Source organism: Palaemon carinicauda, chromosome 8 (genome assembly GCF_036898095.1).
Source record: "Palaemon carinicauda isolate YSFRI2023 chromosome 8, ASM3689809v2, whole genome shotgun sequence".
Lineage (NCBI taxonomy): Eukaryota > Metazoa > Arthropoda > Malacostraca > Decapoda > Palaemonidae > Palaemon > Palaemon carinicauda.
The window spans coordinates 119,563,228-119,576,518 of NC_090732.1; the positions used below are offsets into that span (position 1 = coordinate 119,563,228).

The 13,291-nt window shown below is 35.6% G+C and overlaps 1 protein-coding gene across 6 annotated transcripts in view; it reads right to left on the reverse strand.

Moving 5' to 3' along the window:
- Positions 1-646: 646 nt before the first annotated feature.
- The window catches only part of Dab (DAB adaptor protein), a 251,004-nt gene continuing 238,359 nt past the window's right edge, over positions 647-13,291 (reverse strand). For all 6 annotated transcript variants that reach the window (XM_068378849.1, XM_068378852.1, XM_068378848.1 and 3 more), the window contains one exon: positions 647-8,017. In XM_068378849.1, coding sequence (XP_068234950.1) covers positions 3,851-8,017 — 4,167 coding nt within the window. In that variant the 3' untranslated portion in view covers positions 647-3,850. The remainder of the gene's footprint in view (positions 8,018-13,291) is intronic.

The window sequence follows — 13,291 nt, forward strand, 5'->3', positions numbered from 1 at the left end:
TATTTAAAATATGTTCAGGTGGTTGCTGATCAGATTTAAAATCCTAAATATAAAAGAAAACTAACTTTTAGTCAGGGGTGAATCCAGAGAAGACTAGGCTAGTTGATTACAGTTGAGATGATGATAATAAAACCACTTTAGCTCTTGCCTTTAACAGGGTTTCTCAAGATCCTGTCACCTTGGCTTTCTTATGTTCAATCTAAGAAGTCCAGCAGGGTCTTATGGCTAAGAAAGAGATTCTCTAGCCTAACCAGCCCAGTTTCAAACCACAGCCGAACTCGAGTTTTGACTAATGGTCCTAGTGCATCAATCAGTAAGGGTTAGGTTAGTAGAAAGCACATGACTGAGTCAACTGCCTCTCTTACAGCCTTGAACTCTTTAAAATTACATTATATCTTTCTACTTTGAAAAACTTGCTTTGTGTATTCCAGTATGCTCTTTTAGACCACTGGGATCCAAGGTAAGAAAACAGAGCTGGTAGCCTGGTTCCAAATATTCTTCTGCTTGCTGTTTCATATGTTAATGTTGTGGCTTATCGTATGGTTCCTATGGAGCAGATGTATCTACACAAATTACAAGAAGAAATGTAAGGTTGGTCTCTGAAGAAGGAACTCCAGAAGAAGGAACTCCAGACTATAAATAAAACTTCTCTTATTTAAATTGTTATTATTACTTTTACTCGAGTTACAATATTTGTACAGAAACTATATAATAAATTAATAATCTATCTCTGACATGGTTATAAAAATGCACTCCTCAACACACACACGAATGTGTCCGATTGTGAGGAGCTTTGAGTACAGGAAGCCTGAGCAGTTTTACAGGTTTTTAGGGTTGGTTAGTAGTAATAAACGCATTGCTCAGGACTGAGCCTTTAAAGTTCAGCTCATGTGCTGAAAATTATTCTTTCTTTGCAAAGTGTGACGCTGGGTGTGACCTGTCTCACAAGTCATTATGGCATTCAGGATGTAACAGAAAGATGCAGCTCAACAAGACTTTGAAGTTATTACGTTGGTATTTAGCAGGAATGGAAATTAACAAAATGTAGTGTATTATTTTCTCCCATAATGTTTACTTTTCCTGCTTCTATAATAAATTGGCTCTAAGTGTACCCACTGAAATGAGATGATTGCATGTTATAAATGTGATTCATGCTATGCTATTTGTGCATGAAATATACAGTATTCATATATATATTTTTGATAAATGTTAGATTAAGAACAACTGGTATGGTTGATACACCACAGTATTTGAACCTTAAGTTTATACCATGTTAGCATAGTCAAAGTAATTTTACAGTGTATGTACTTCAAAGTCTTGAAAAAGTGCAGGTCCTTTGACGAGATCAATCAATGGCTTTAGTGAACACAATAAAAGCAATATAGAAATTTATATTTTCTTTATCAGTATATATCTGTATTCCTCAGATTTTATCATATTTTATATAAGGTAACTACTTTTAATAAAGTAATTTTCATAAATGAAATAATTAACACATTGGTGACTCATATTTGTGACCTTTTGTGATAAACCACACAAGCCTTTAAATCTAACCACTGTTTTGAATTTGAAATTTGCTTCCAATACAGGATGAGTTCCTTTGAAAAAATGTAATGGTTCATAACTTAGGAATTATCGCAAAACACTGAAAATGGTGAAATTTTAACTAAAATCCTTCAGAGGTCATAAACAAAAACATCACAAAGTACATGATAGAAATGAGAGATAATTCAATGAAAATAGAAAATGTCAAAAATATTGCAAGGATATTAATTTTGCTTCCTGTACATTATTACCATATACATTACATGGTATTCCATTACATCAATTAAAAAAATACAGTTGGCCCTTTGCTTAAACAGGATTAAGTTATGCTGCTGATTTAAGAAAACGTGAACATCATTTTGAATATAAATGAACTTAAAGACGTTCCCAAAGCATCATCATCATCATACAGTATTTAGTTTATATAGAGAGAGATAAGAACCAGTATTCTGTTGTGTTTTAGAAGAGAAAGACCTGTGTAAATTCACTAATCAGTAACAATGTAAAAATAAAACTGTTAAACAGAATGCTGACATGAACTACCTGAAGTTACAATAGTTACTTCAGTACTGAATGTAGACTATTTTTCTATCATTACATATGCATTAAGTAAAATTGTAGGCTACTGCATTTAAAGTTTTTGTCAATATGAAGTTATGCAAGTTTAAATTACAGCGTATGAAGGAAGGATGTACATAAGTTATGTTGTTGTATACAGTACTAATATCTTATGGTGTATTAACCCAATGTTCAAGTGATATGAATGAACCACAATTTTTAGATGTTTGGAGCTAAACTCCTGCTCAAGTCAAAGGATGGCTATATTTTATAAAGAAACTTCAATTAAAATGATCAAGACAGGAATAAAGTTGAAAATCAATTACATGAAATCTAAAAGGAGGATTTATCCTTCACCTCATAATTCATAGACAAAAGCAATTTGTGTGTAAAAAAATGGCACATAATAGCATCAATTTTCAGTGGTATAATATCTGATGCTTATATAATAATAATAAAAAAAACTATATAATCAATGCTTTCAATAAGACCCTATAAAAAATACTATAACAGTTGTTACTAATTATTTAGAAATGTTAAGCTTCTAAATTATACTTTCTGATTAGTCTAAAATAATTTATACACAAATTTATATAACAATTTTACAAAATTATTAATTTGCCACTGAGCTTAACTATCTTTAAAAACTTATCCAATAAAATGTACATGTATATCAAAAGTGTATTAGTTCATAACCACAACTTTCCCTCGCAAATCATTAAAAATTTTATTTGAAAGAAATACAGTATTAAGGTACTGTACATAAATACTGTACATAATATGCAAGAAGCTTATGGCATTGGAATGTGACACAAAAATTAACTGACAATGGAACCTTTTTACAAAAATACAGATCCTCACCCTCAAATTTATTAGGTTAAAACCATGAATAAATGTAAGAGTAAAGAAAAGTGGTTGTCTATGAAAAGCAAAATGTTATTGGTGGGTGGAGCAATTGAGCAGGATTCTCAGACTGGCCGACATGACAAATGCCTAGGATAAAACAGTACATACATATACCAGTGTCAATATTTTAAGTACCAATTATTATTCTACAATAATTGCTAACTAATAAAAATTTTATCAATCTCATTTTTTCACTAGTTCTTTTTTATGTATTTTCAGTGACAATACAAAGTCTTTAAAATAATCTATGTAAACACTGAAAAGACAAGACCTAAACCCAAGGTTAATTCATCAAAATTTTTTTTTTTTTTTAATAAATATAAAACTATTACTTATCTGCCTCAACAGATGTCTTTTAAAATTGATTTTCTCATTTAAAATAAATGAAAAAAATCTTGCAAAACGGTCAAGTATCATCTCGTTAAATAAGGTTGATATACTGTACAGTATTATTAAATACTGTGTAAAATATGTCAAGAACCTAGCAGAGAAAATAATTACATACAGTATAAAAAAGAAAGGTAACCATAACAGCAATTTCAGATATCTACAATTAACTAGATATTAGTACTGAACACTGAAGAACTGTACATCTTTTTGATATCAATGCTAAAATATCATTAAAATAATATCACATACAAAAAATAGATATAAAACTGGAAATATTAAATATTACTTAATTTTGTTAGTCCTCAGAAGATATTTCCTTCAGAAAATATAAAATCATTTTGACTTAGTTTGAGATTAGAATTTGTGTTAACCTGTTCAATACAATATAATGTACAGTATTGTACTGTACTCAAGAACTTCAGTATCAAAGATTTATTTGCTTCTTGCCTTGTCACTGATCTTTGGGAAAACTAAAATTATCAAATGGCTCCTCCCAAAAGGGGTCACCATCATTTTTACCTGTGGGAACTTGACCATTTTCACCCTCGGCACAGAAAAAGTCATCAGCAAAGGGATCACTATTTCGCCGAAAGATACTCACAGAATCGGATTTTTTCATATCAGTACTTGTAGGAGCAATATAACGTGCTGAAACTTTGAAGTCAGTCTCATCATCAGGGAAAAGATCTTCAATAACCTCTTCATTGTCTACCTCACTTTTGTCAACAGACTGATCATGACTCTCAGGTACCTGTTCACTTTCACCTTTATCAGATTGCTGGAAAGCATGTTCAAAATCAGCAAACTGCATGTCACTTTGACCCGATTCTACTGTAGCTGATGTTTTATTTACTTTAACACTAAATGGGTCACTTTCCTCAGCCTCACTGGAGGTAGTAATGTCTTGAGGAAGGCTGGGAAAGGCATTATCAAATGTTACTTCTTCAGCTACACTACCAATTATTGAACTAAAATTATCCTCGAACGGGGAATGTCTTACAACGTCACTTCCTTCACTACCAACACTAAGTCGTGATGGGCCTCGACTTCGATGGACTCGACCTGATGCAGGTGGTGTGTAACTATCTCCGAATGGAGACTTTCTATTTTCAGATCCTGAACGCGAAAGACGACCATGGTCTCCTGAGGCTTTTCTGGAATCACAATTAAAGTCATCCTCGAATGGAGATTCAGGAGGAATACTTTTATGATCATCATGAGTGGAATGTAAAGACCCAGTTGACTTTTGATCCTCATAAGGTGTATTTCTATGAGACCCATGCCAAGAATCATCAAAAGGAGATCCTCGTGGGTCACTTTGCCTTGTTAGCCTACTAACCTCTCCTTCAAGGGACGGCTCTCTCTCACTCTCAACCTCTTTCAGTACCTCATAACGATCTCCTCGGTTGGTGAAATCATCATCAAATGGACTTTTTCTTTTACTAGCCAAGTGATCAACTGGAGCTTGAAGGGAATTATCAAAGTCGGGTGTCTTTGACATCATCTCACTACTACTTCTTGAGGAACTTCGGGGTTTTGACTCAAGAGTTGTGAATGGATCATCATATTTCTCTGAATTATCACCATACCCTGCTGAATACCTGCCATCTTCCATGTTTTCTCTTCCTTTAGCATCAACAAAACTATCAGCAAATGGAGATTTTCTAATGGAATCTTGTTTAGATTTTTCAGGAATTGAAAGCTCTTGTAGACTGGAATACTTATCAGCATCTGATGGAGGAACAAAATTATCATCAAAGCTTGCAAAGGAGGTGTCAGATTCAACTCTGCTACGACCAACAGGCTGTTTACTAAAATCGTCTGTAAATGGAGATTTGTAACTCTCACTCTGTTGCCTGAAGCTTCTTGGACTGCCTCTTCTCAGAGTAGGGGAATTTACAGGTGTAATACTTCGTTCACTCATTGTTGCTGCTGAAAAATCATCATCAAACTTTGCATCAAAAGTAGGTTCAAAGTTATCATATTCGCTTATTTCTGGGCTTCTGAAAACAGTCACACATTCCAAATCATGATTTGGTGGTTGCCAATTCTTATCCTTCCCTAATTCTGCCGTATCACCATCATCACTTAAAGATGATTTCCTTTCCAAAGAATCGTCCCTTAGGTCACCATCAAAGTTTGCCTTAAATGTACCAGACGACACCTCTGACACCTCTTCTTCCATTGAATTCTGTGGAGTGAGAAAGTTCTCATCAAAAACAGATCGCTGTTTGCTCACTGTTGTGAGTTCTCTAAAAACTGCATACCGATCCTCACTTACTGGGGCACCAACTGCATGAGATGGCTTTTGTTCTTTGGCTCCAGTGTACTCTGGTGGTTCTACAGGACTTTTTGGAAACTGAGCATCAAATTCGGCAAACATTTCATCATCCTCAAATGCAAATCTGTCCCGACTCTGCTCTCTACTTGGACCTCTTGATCTCCTACCTGATTTGTCAGCAGAATGTCCATATGTTTCTGCATCACCTCTGGCTTGATTTTCTAAATCACCTCCCTGCCTCAATTGCAGCTGAGCTAAGCAAGCAGCTAACTCTACTACTGTCATTCTTGCTAACTGATCCACAGGCATATTCAGACTAGAAGCAAGCTGATCTAAACTTGTATTAGCAAGATCAACAGATGCTGTGCTCTTCTGAGTAAGTCGAGGTGATTTGCCGGGAGTTGAAGATTTACTCGGTGTTGACTCTCTGGAACTTTTTGGTACAGCTCCAGTCATTTCATGAGTGGGACTAACACTTGGTTTTGGGAATTGGAAACCATCTGAGTGAGGTGGCTTAGTAGCCCTACTTGGAATAAAAGCAGGACGAGAAACATTATCAGAATAACGTGGCTTTCTAGCTGGAATTGGAATTGGAGGAGTATTAGCTTCATCAGGTGAAGAATCATATTCATTAATGTAATTATAATGAGGGTCAGATGATGGAGGAGGCCGGGGAGGTGGTCTTAAAGTAACATGAGTAGGTTGTCTTTTTGGAGGAAGAGGTGGTGGTTCAATGTGGGCTGGTCTTGGGGGTGGTTTTGGAGCCTCTTCATAACTAAGATTAAGGTCATCAGTTGGAAAAGGTCTACTTTCTCCTTCTGGTGATGAAAACTGTTCAATTTCTCCATATCGGCTGGATGATGGTCTTAGTGATAAAGTTGCAGAGCTGGCACTTAATTGTTTGGTTAAATGAGAGCGCGGTCTAGGTCTTGGACTAAGACCTCCATCACTTTGTTGCTGAGGTGGTGTTGGAGGTGTTAAATCACCACTGGCAAATGATCTATGATGGCTCTCTCGATTGTCCCAATCACTATCAAAGCTTGCTTCATCATTCCTAAACTTATGACTCCTTGGCAATGTTTTAGGACTTATTGAAGTTGAAGATACCATCATTTGTTTAGTCAAACGAGCTCGAGGAAGTGGTGAATGACGAGCATGAGTCAATTGTGGGGAACCTGGTCCAGAAGCCATTCTTGCAGGAGACCTTGGGACTGGAGGAGGAGAAAAGGGGGGTGGGCTGTCACGAAATGATTCAGGAGGCAATGCTACTGTTAATGGACCACAAGGTAAAGGCGGTGGTGGTTCATCAGGTATACTACTAGACATTTCCGATCTCTGACTTCTTGGGGAGTCATTTGGAAAAGTGTTAAAATCTGCAAAACCAGATGATATATTAGATGCTTCATAAAAATCTTTTTCTGATGTCTGATGGAACTGGAAGTCTTCTTGGCCAAATGAATCTGGAGGGCTAAAGGATTCTGCAAACTGCTGTGAAGGCAAAGAGGTTCCATGAACTGGTGTGGTATTAGTTGATGTTGCAGGCTGTGACGCAGTCACACTGGATGACCTTGGGGTAGTAGCATAAAGTGATGTTGATGCTACTAGAGCAGAGACTTCAGGGGGAATCATCCCAGGTTGTGTTCTTGGGGAACAGGGCGCTGAAGCTTCTCCATCCCCAAGCTCTCTCAAGACTCGTTTGACTGGTTTACGCATTTCACTAAAGAAGTCTCTCTTGTCCACATAAGGGCGATTTTTCCCTGTACCAAGAGGATCTAGTTCTGTAAACACATCATAATGAGATTCTTTACTTTCTTCTCCTAGAGCATTTTCATCAAAACTAGCTTTAGACCACTGAACATCAAAGTCATCAGGTTGGTGTAGGCTAGAAGCCCCACTAGCTTGCTGAGATTCTTGTCCTTCACAAAATCGAGATTCACTAAAACTGTTGAAAGATTCATTATCTGTTCTAAATTCTTTGAAAGCTGCATATCTGTCTTCTAAGCTCTGACCACCTTCAGCTGATGGCTGAGTGGTAGGAGGAGACTTAGTTACATCTGGAAAACTCACAGGAAACTTTGCAAATTCATCTGTACTTGTCTGGTCTGTTCCTGCTGCTGCTGCTGCTGCTGCAGTAGCACCTGCACCAGCACCAGCACCAGCCTGTTGTTTTTGTTGTGCACTGTGTGAAGAATCATGTCTAGTTCTGCCTGAGAAAGGAGGCGGGGCAAGTGGAGCAGGTGTTGGAGCTGTACTGGCAGTAATTCTGGGTTTGGACGACTCCGTAGTTTTGAAGCTGGGTTTAAATGAATCACCAAATGGATCAAATTGCTCACCCTCCTGAAAATATAACCATTAAGCTATAGATATACATAAATGGGTTGAAAAAGGACTACTTAAACTGCATTATTTTTGCCATAATGTAATGCCTCTAAATAATAAATACTAAACATTTCAGAGGTCACAAGTAATATAGAAAATGGTAAACTATGATGAAATCACATATGATGTATACAACAAATCTCTTATCATAGAAAACTGAGGACTCTTTTTAATAAGAACCTATAAATGGATTGAAAATCCTAAAATACTGGTTAGCAGGTTTGCAATAAAAATGTATACTGAATACAAAATTTGAAGACATATTGAAAGCCAAATATCAAGAGGTTTTATCAAAAGTTCAATAAAAACATCCCTAAAATCACTTCTACGATTCAAGGCAACACAGTACAGGATATGAAAGTGCACATAATCCTAAGTTCATGTAACTTGTCATTGATGTAATTTTTTTAAAAACTGCATTTTTCAGGTGGTTATAATGTGAGCCATTGAAATTTTTGATTATTTATTGCTCTGTTTCTGTTCTCGGATGTTATTTAAGCTTCCAAAGAACGGAAGTTGAAATAAACTTAAATGGAAGTTGAAATGATTATTCATTTTTAGAGCAAAAAAAAGGTAGGATCTGATTTTTAATAATTTACCGAGTCGTGTAGACAATGATAATATATAAAAAAAAAAAAACACTTGAAAATACACTTTGAAAATTACAAAAATTGACTACAAGACATTTTCTTTATCTTCTCTAAGAGGACAGATAAAATGCAATAAAATAATGCTCTTTCACTTGTCCTTAGAGGCTTGATAATTATTCTCGGAGATAGGATTGATGGCTAAGCACCTTTGAAGAGAGGGGTTATAACTGTTACAGCAAATTATAATAGAAATATGAGAATATGGATTTTTCTCAAATGAGTAATGTTCCATGGAAAAAGCCCCTTTACTATATACTATATGACACCTCATTACTGCCTTGGCAACTGAAGCCAATGTAAGAAAAACTAGAAGCGCTTCCCACTATAACAAAAGTGTTAGACTTGAAAGAGATGCTGGCGAAACGAATAAGTGATTAAATAGCATCCCCTCCAACCCAACGCTATTTCGATATAGTAGTAGCATTGCCTGTAAGTATATTTTCGTCTGTATTTTATATTGATGATTTACTTGTTACTTATATACAGGCATGTCATTTCATTTTAGGAATATTACAGTTATGTCTTTTAAATTTGTAATGCCTAGATTTAATGAGCAATATATAAGCTACAATAGTACAGTACTATATTGGCAAAAGTAGATAATCATTTGAAATGGTTTTCATGTAAAGGTTTAATGTGCTCCTTACTTGTGTGATGTTACGAGTATAATTCGCTATTAGAGCAGTTTGTCCAATTACTTACATTCAGTTTTGACTAGAACTAAAGATAGGGATTCTAAACTTCTGAGTGAAGAGAAAAAAATTCTCATTTTGTGTCAGCTTCTGTTTCCTAGACTTTTCCCTCCCCAGTTGACCCTTGCCCTTCAGGCTATGTATACATACACAGGACAAGTTTGTAATTTTTAGAGTTCAAGGTGTGAAACATTTAATCTCTGATTTAAAAAGGGAGCTTAGATAAAACTCTGTTTCACTGTTGACAAAAGTCTTGGGAATATTGTAAAACTCTTGGAATGTCTAAAATCACTTGTAGCAGTCACCTTTAATTCCTGAACTTTATGCTATTGAAGTTTAGAATACATTGCAGGAGCTTATTCCTACTTAAGTGGCTAAGGCTATATCTATCTCCTATGCATTGCAGGTGCCTGATTTTGCTAATGTTCTTTACTCAGAATGGTCTTATCATTTCTCTACACAGAGAAAGAACATGTTTCAGTCCAGTTGGTTAATCTTAACTGGTTTATAAAAGGGAAAGTTTTATTCTTTCTGAAGAGTTTAAAACCTCTCGGATTCTCCTACTTTGTTTACATCAACAGCAGGTGTGATGACTGTCTGGTGTCCAGCCAATTTTTAGCTTTCACCTACTTTAGCATCATGTGCTTGTAAAGCTGTGGCACTTACTGAGGTTTATCAAATATAGGTAAAGTTTCTCCATCCCCAGGAACTTCTAAAACAAAAGAAGTCTTGGTTAAATTTGCTGTCAGATGTAATTAATGAAAAACGAAATAAGCTAAATTTACAGTCTAATCAGAGGTTCCCAAAAAGTCAGATGAAAAAAATTCAGGAAACTCATTTTGGTAAACTTATGATAGAACTCAGATGAATCCTCTGCGGCATTATCAGCCTATGTGTGTTTTGCGATTAAAAGCGAACAGATTTGTATGGTAGGATCAGTCCTGGAGGCATACAAACAGAAATTGATATTTACTCTTATTTTGCAACTTGTTTTATAAAGTTAACAATGATAGAGCAGTGGCTCAAGTAGAGAGCAGAACTCAAACTGATGTCTCCCGGTCAGTTGAGAAATTGGTAAAATTTCTCAACCTCAAGATGTGCCAACAAGGATGCCCATTAGTTCAAGAGATAGCACCTTAAGTTGTGTCAACAAAGATACCCATTCGTTCACGAGATAGGACTTCAAGACATGACAACAAGGAGTCCCATTCATTCAAGGGATAGCACAACAGAATTCAGTTACAGTAGATCATCCAAAAGTATTGCCAAACGGAACTTGAAAACCTTATTGGAGAACAATATGATGGTCCTTTCCAGGGAATTCCAATTGGTTGAAGACTGCAGCCGCCCAACCCATACGTATTGCCTGTGGTGAAAGTGTGTTACTGAATCCCTCTGACTTCCAACCCTTACTTATCAAAGAAACCAGTTTTGTATCCATGTTATCTTACTAATATAGCAAAAGCTCAGATGCTACTAGAAAGTGGGAAACTTCTAGAAAAGGATGCGATACAAGACATCATAAATCCTTCACTGGCATTTTACACCAGGTTATTCCTACTCCCCAGAAGGTTAGAGACCACTTCAAGACTTATCAACACTACAAGTTCACAGTGCTCACAAAGTTGTCAATGGAAACATTTCAAAAGTTCTAGGAGCAATCAAACAAAATGATTTGGTGTTCTCGATAGACCTCGAGAAATATCTTCACTTTATCAGTGGTTCAAAAGTTTACTTAACTGTTCAGAATCCTATCTTTTGGGTCAGGACGGTCCCTCAGAATGATAGTTCTCATCTCAAAGTTGTTAAGGTTACTGGGACTAAGAGTTCTTTTGTACCTGAACGATGTGCTAATTTTAAGTGATTCATTGAAGAGGATTCAATTTTAATAAGTTCGGTTATTCATCTTGTTGGATCGGTTGGGATCAGAGTCAATTTAAAAAAAGTCCCTCTGGTTCTGTTTAAGAAAATTCTATACTTGGAATGATAATAGCAACAATTTCTTTCCAAATTTTCAATTGGAGAAGATGATCCATTAGTTACTACTTTTTCTTCTTTAGTAATGTGGATGTTATAGAAATAATATTATTTCTGTACTCAGCTGAGGTTCAAATGGCTTCCTTTTCAAACCTAGGTAAATCTTTGAGGTAATTTCTTTCAACACAATAGCCATGCCACTCCATTGAAATATTGAGTTTATATTGTGGGGTATTGTTTTTATGTGCACTGTATGTCAATAAGAGCACTAGGGTATACCAAGTATACCAAATAGTAATATCTATTTCAGTATCAAAGTCGAAACATGTTGAACAGCCTCTTACCATCACTAGTTAGTGGGGAAGCATGACAAGAACCTCAGGTGATTACTGTATAGAAATAATCATATCAAAATTCAATTAATTTCTTTGAATCTAATTTGTGGTTCATATATTAATCTTTTCACACTCTGATGGAGGTGGGTTAATGAAAGTAAGAGCTAGTCAATGTACAAACCTAAATAATTACACAAATTAACTGAAGCTCGCTTCCAAAAATATCAAGAATAACGATCCTAACTAAAAGTAAGCAAATCTAACTCAATACCTCATAAATCCAGTTTGAGAAAAAATTTGATAAAATCCACGAGGGGCTAAAAACTAATACTAACTTGAAAGAATTTAATAGATATGAATTACCAGGAAATAAACTCTCTCAATACTTGCCACTTGAACAATATAGCTACCAAAGTAACCAACACATGGCAACTCATCAAGAAAATTAATACTAATGTATGGAGTCATTATGATTATTATCATTATTACTGGCTAAGCTACAAACCTAGTTGGAAAAGCATGATGCTATACACACAATGGCTCCAACAGGGTAAACAGCCTAGTGCAGAAGTTAATAAGGAAATAAATAAACTACAAGAAAAGTAATAAACAAATAAAATATTTCAAGAAAAGTAATTAACAAATAAAATATTTCAAGAATAGTAACATCAAAATAAATCTTCCATATAAACACTGAAAACAAAACAAGAGGAAGAGAAATAAGACAGAATAGTGTGCCCAAGTGTACCCTCAAGCAAGAGAACTCTACCTCAAGATAGTGAAAGATCATGGTACTGAGAATATGGCACTACCCAATAAAGAACAATGGTTTGATTTTGGAGTGTCCTTCTCCTAGAAGAGCTGCTTCCATAGCTAGAAAGTCTCTTCTATCCTTACCAAGAGGAACGTAGCCGCTGAACAAGTATAGTGCAGTAGTTAATCCCTTGAGCAAAGAAGAATTGTTTAGTAATGTCAGTGTTGTCAGAAGTATGAGGACAGAAGAGAATATGTAAAGAATAGGCCAGACTATTCAGTGAATGTGTAGGTAAAGAGAAATGAGCCGTAACCAGACAGAAGGACTCTCGCATAGTACTGCGAGGTCAGTCAAAGGGCCCAATAACTCTCTAGCAGTAGTATCTCGATAGTAATTATGCTAAACATGTTCAATAATTCTTATTTGAAAATCATGCTTCTCTTTAATAATACTTTACAAACACAGATTTGGCATCCCACGAAGCTGCTGCTAATGCCCTTTCAAAAGAAACAGTTTTACAGAAATTATGGGAAGTACCTGCCCTTCTAAAATCATAAACCTAACCCTTTATTATTATTATCATTACAAGCTAAGCTATAACCCAAGTTCAAAAAGCAGGATGCTACAAGCCCAAAGGCTCCAACACAGAAAAATAGTCTAGTGAGGAAAGGAAATAGACATACAAGAGAAGTAATTAACAATTAAGAAATAAGAACAGTAACACCACCAAAATAGAAATTTTACATATAAACTATGAAAACTTGAAAAAACAAGATGAGAAATAAGAAAGAATAGGGTGCACAAGTGTGCCCTCAAGCAAGAGA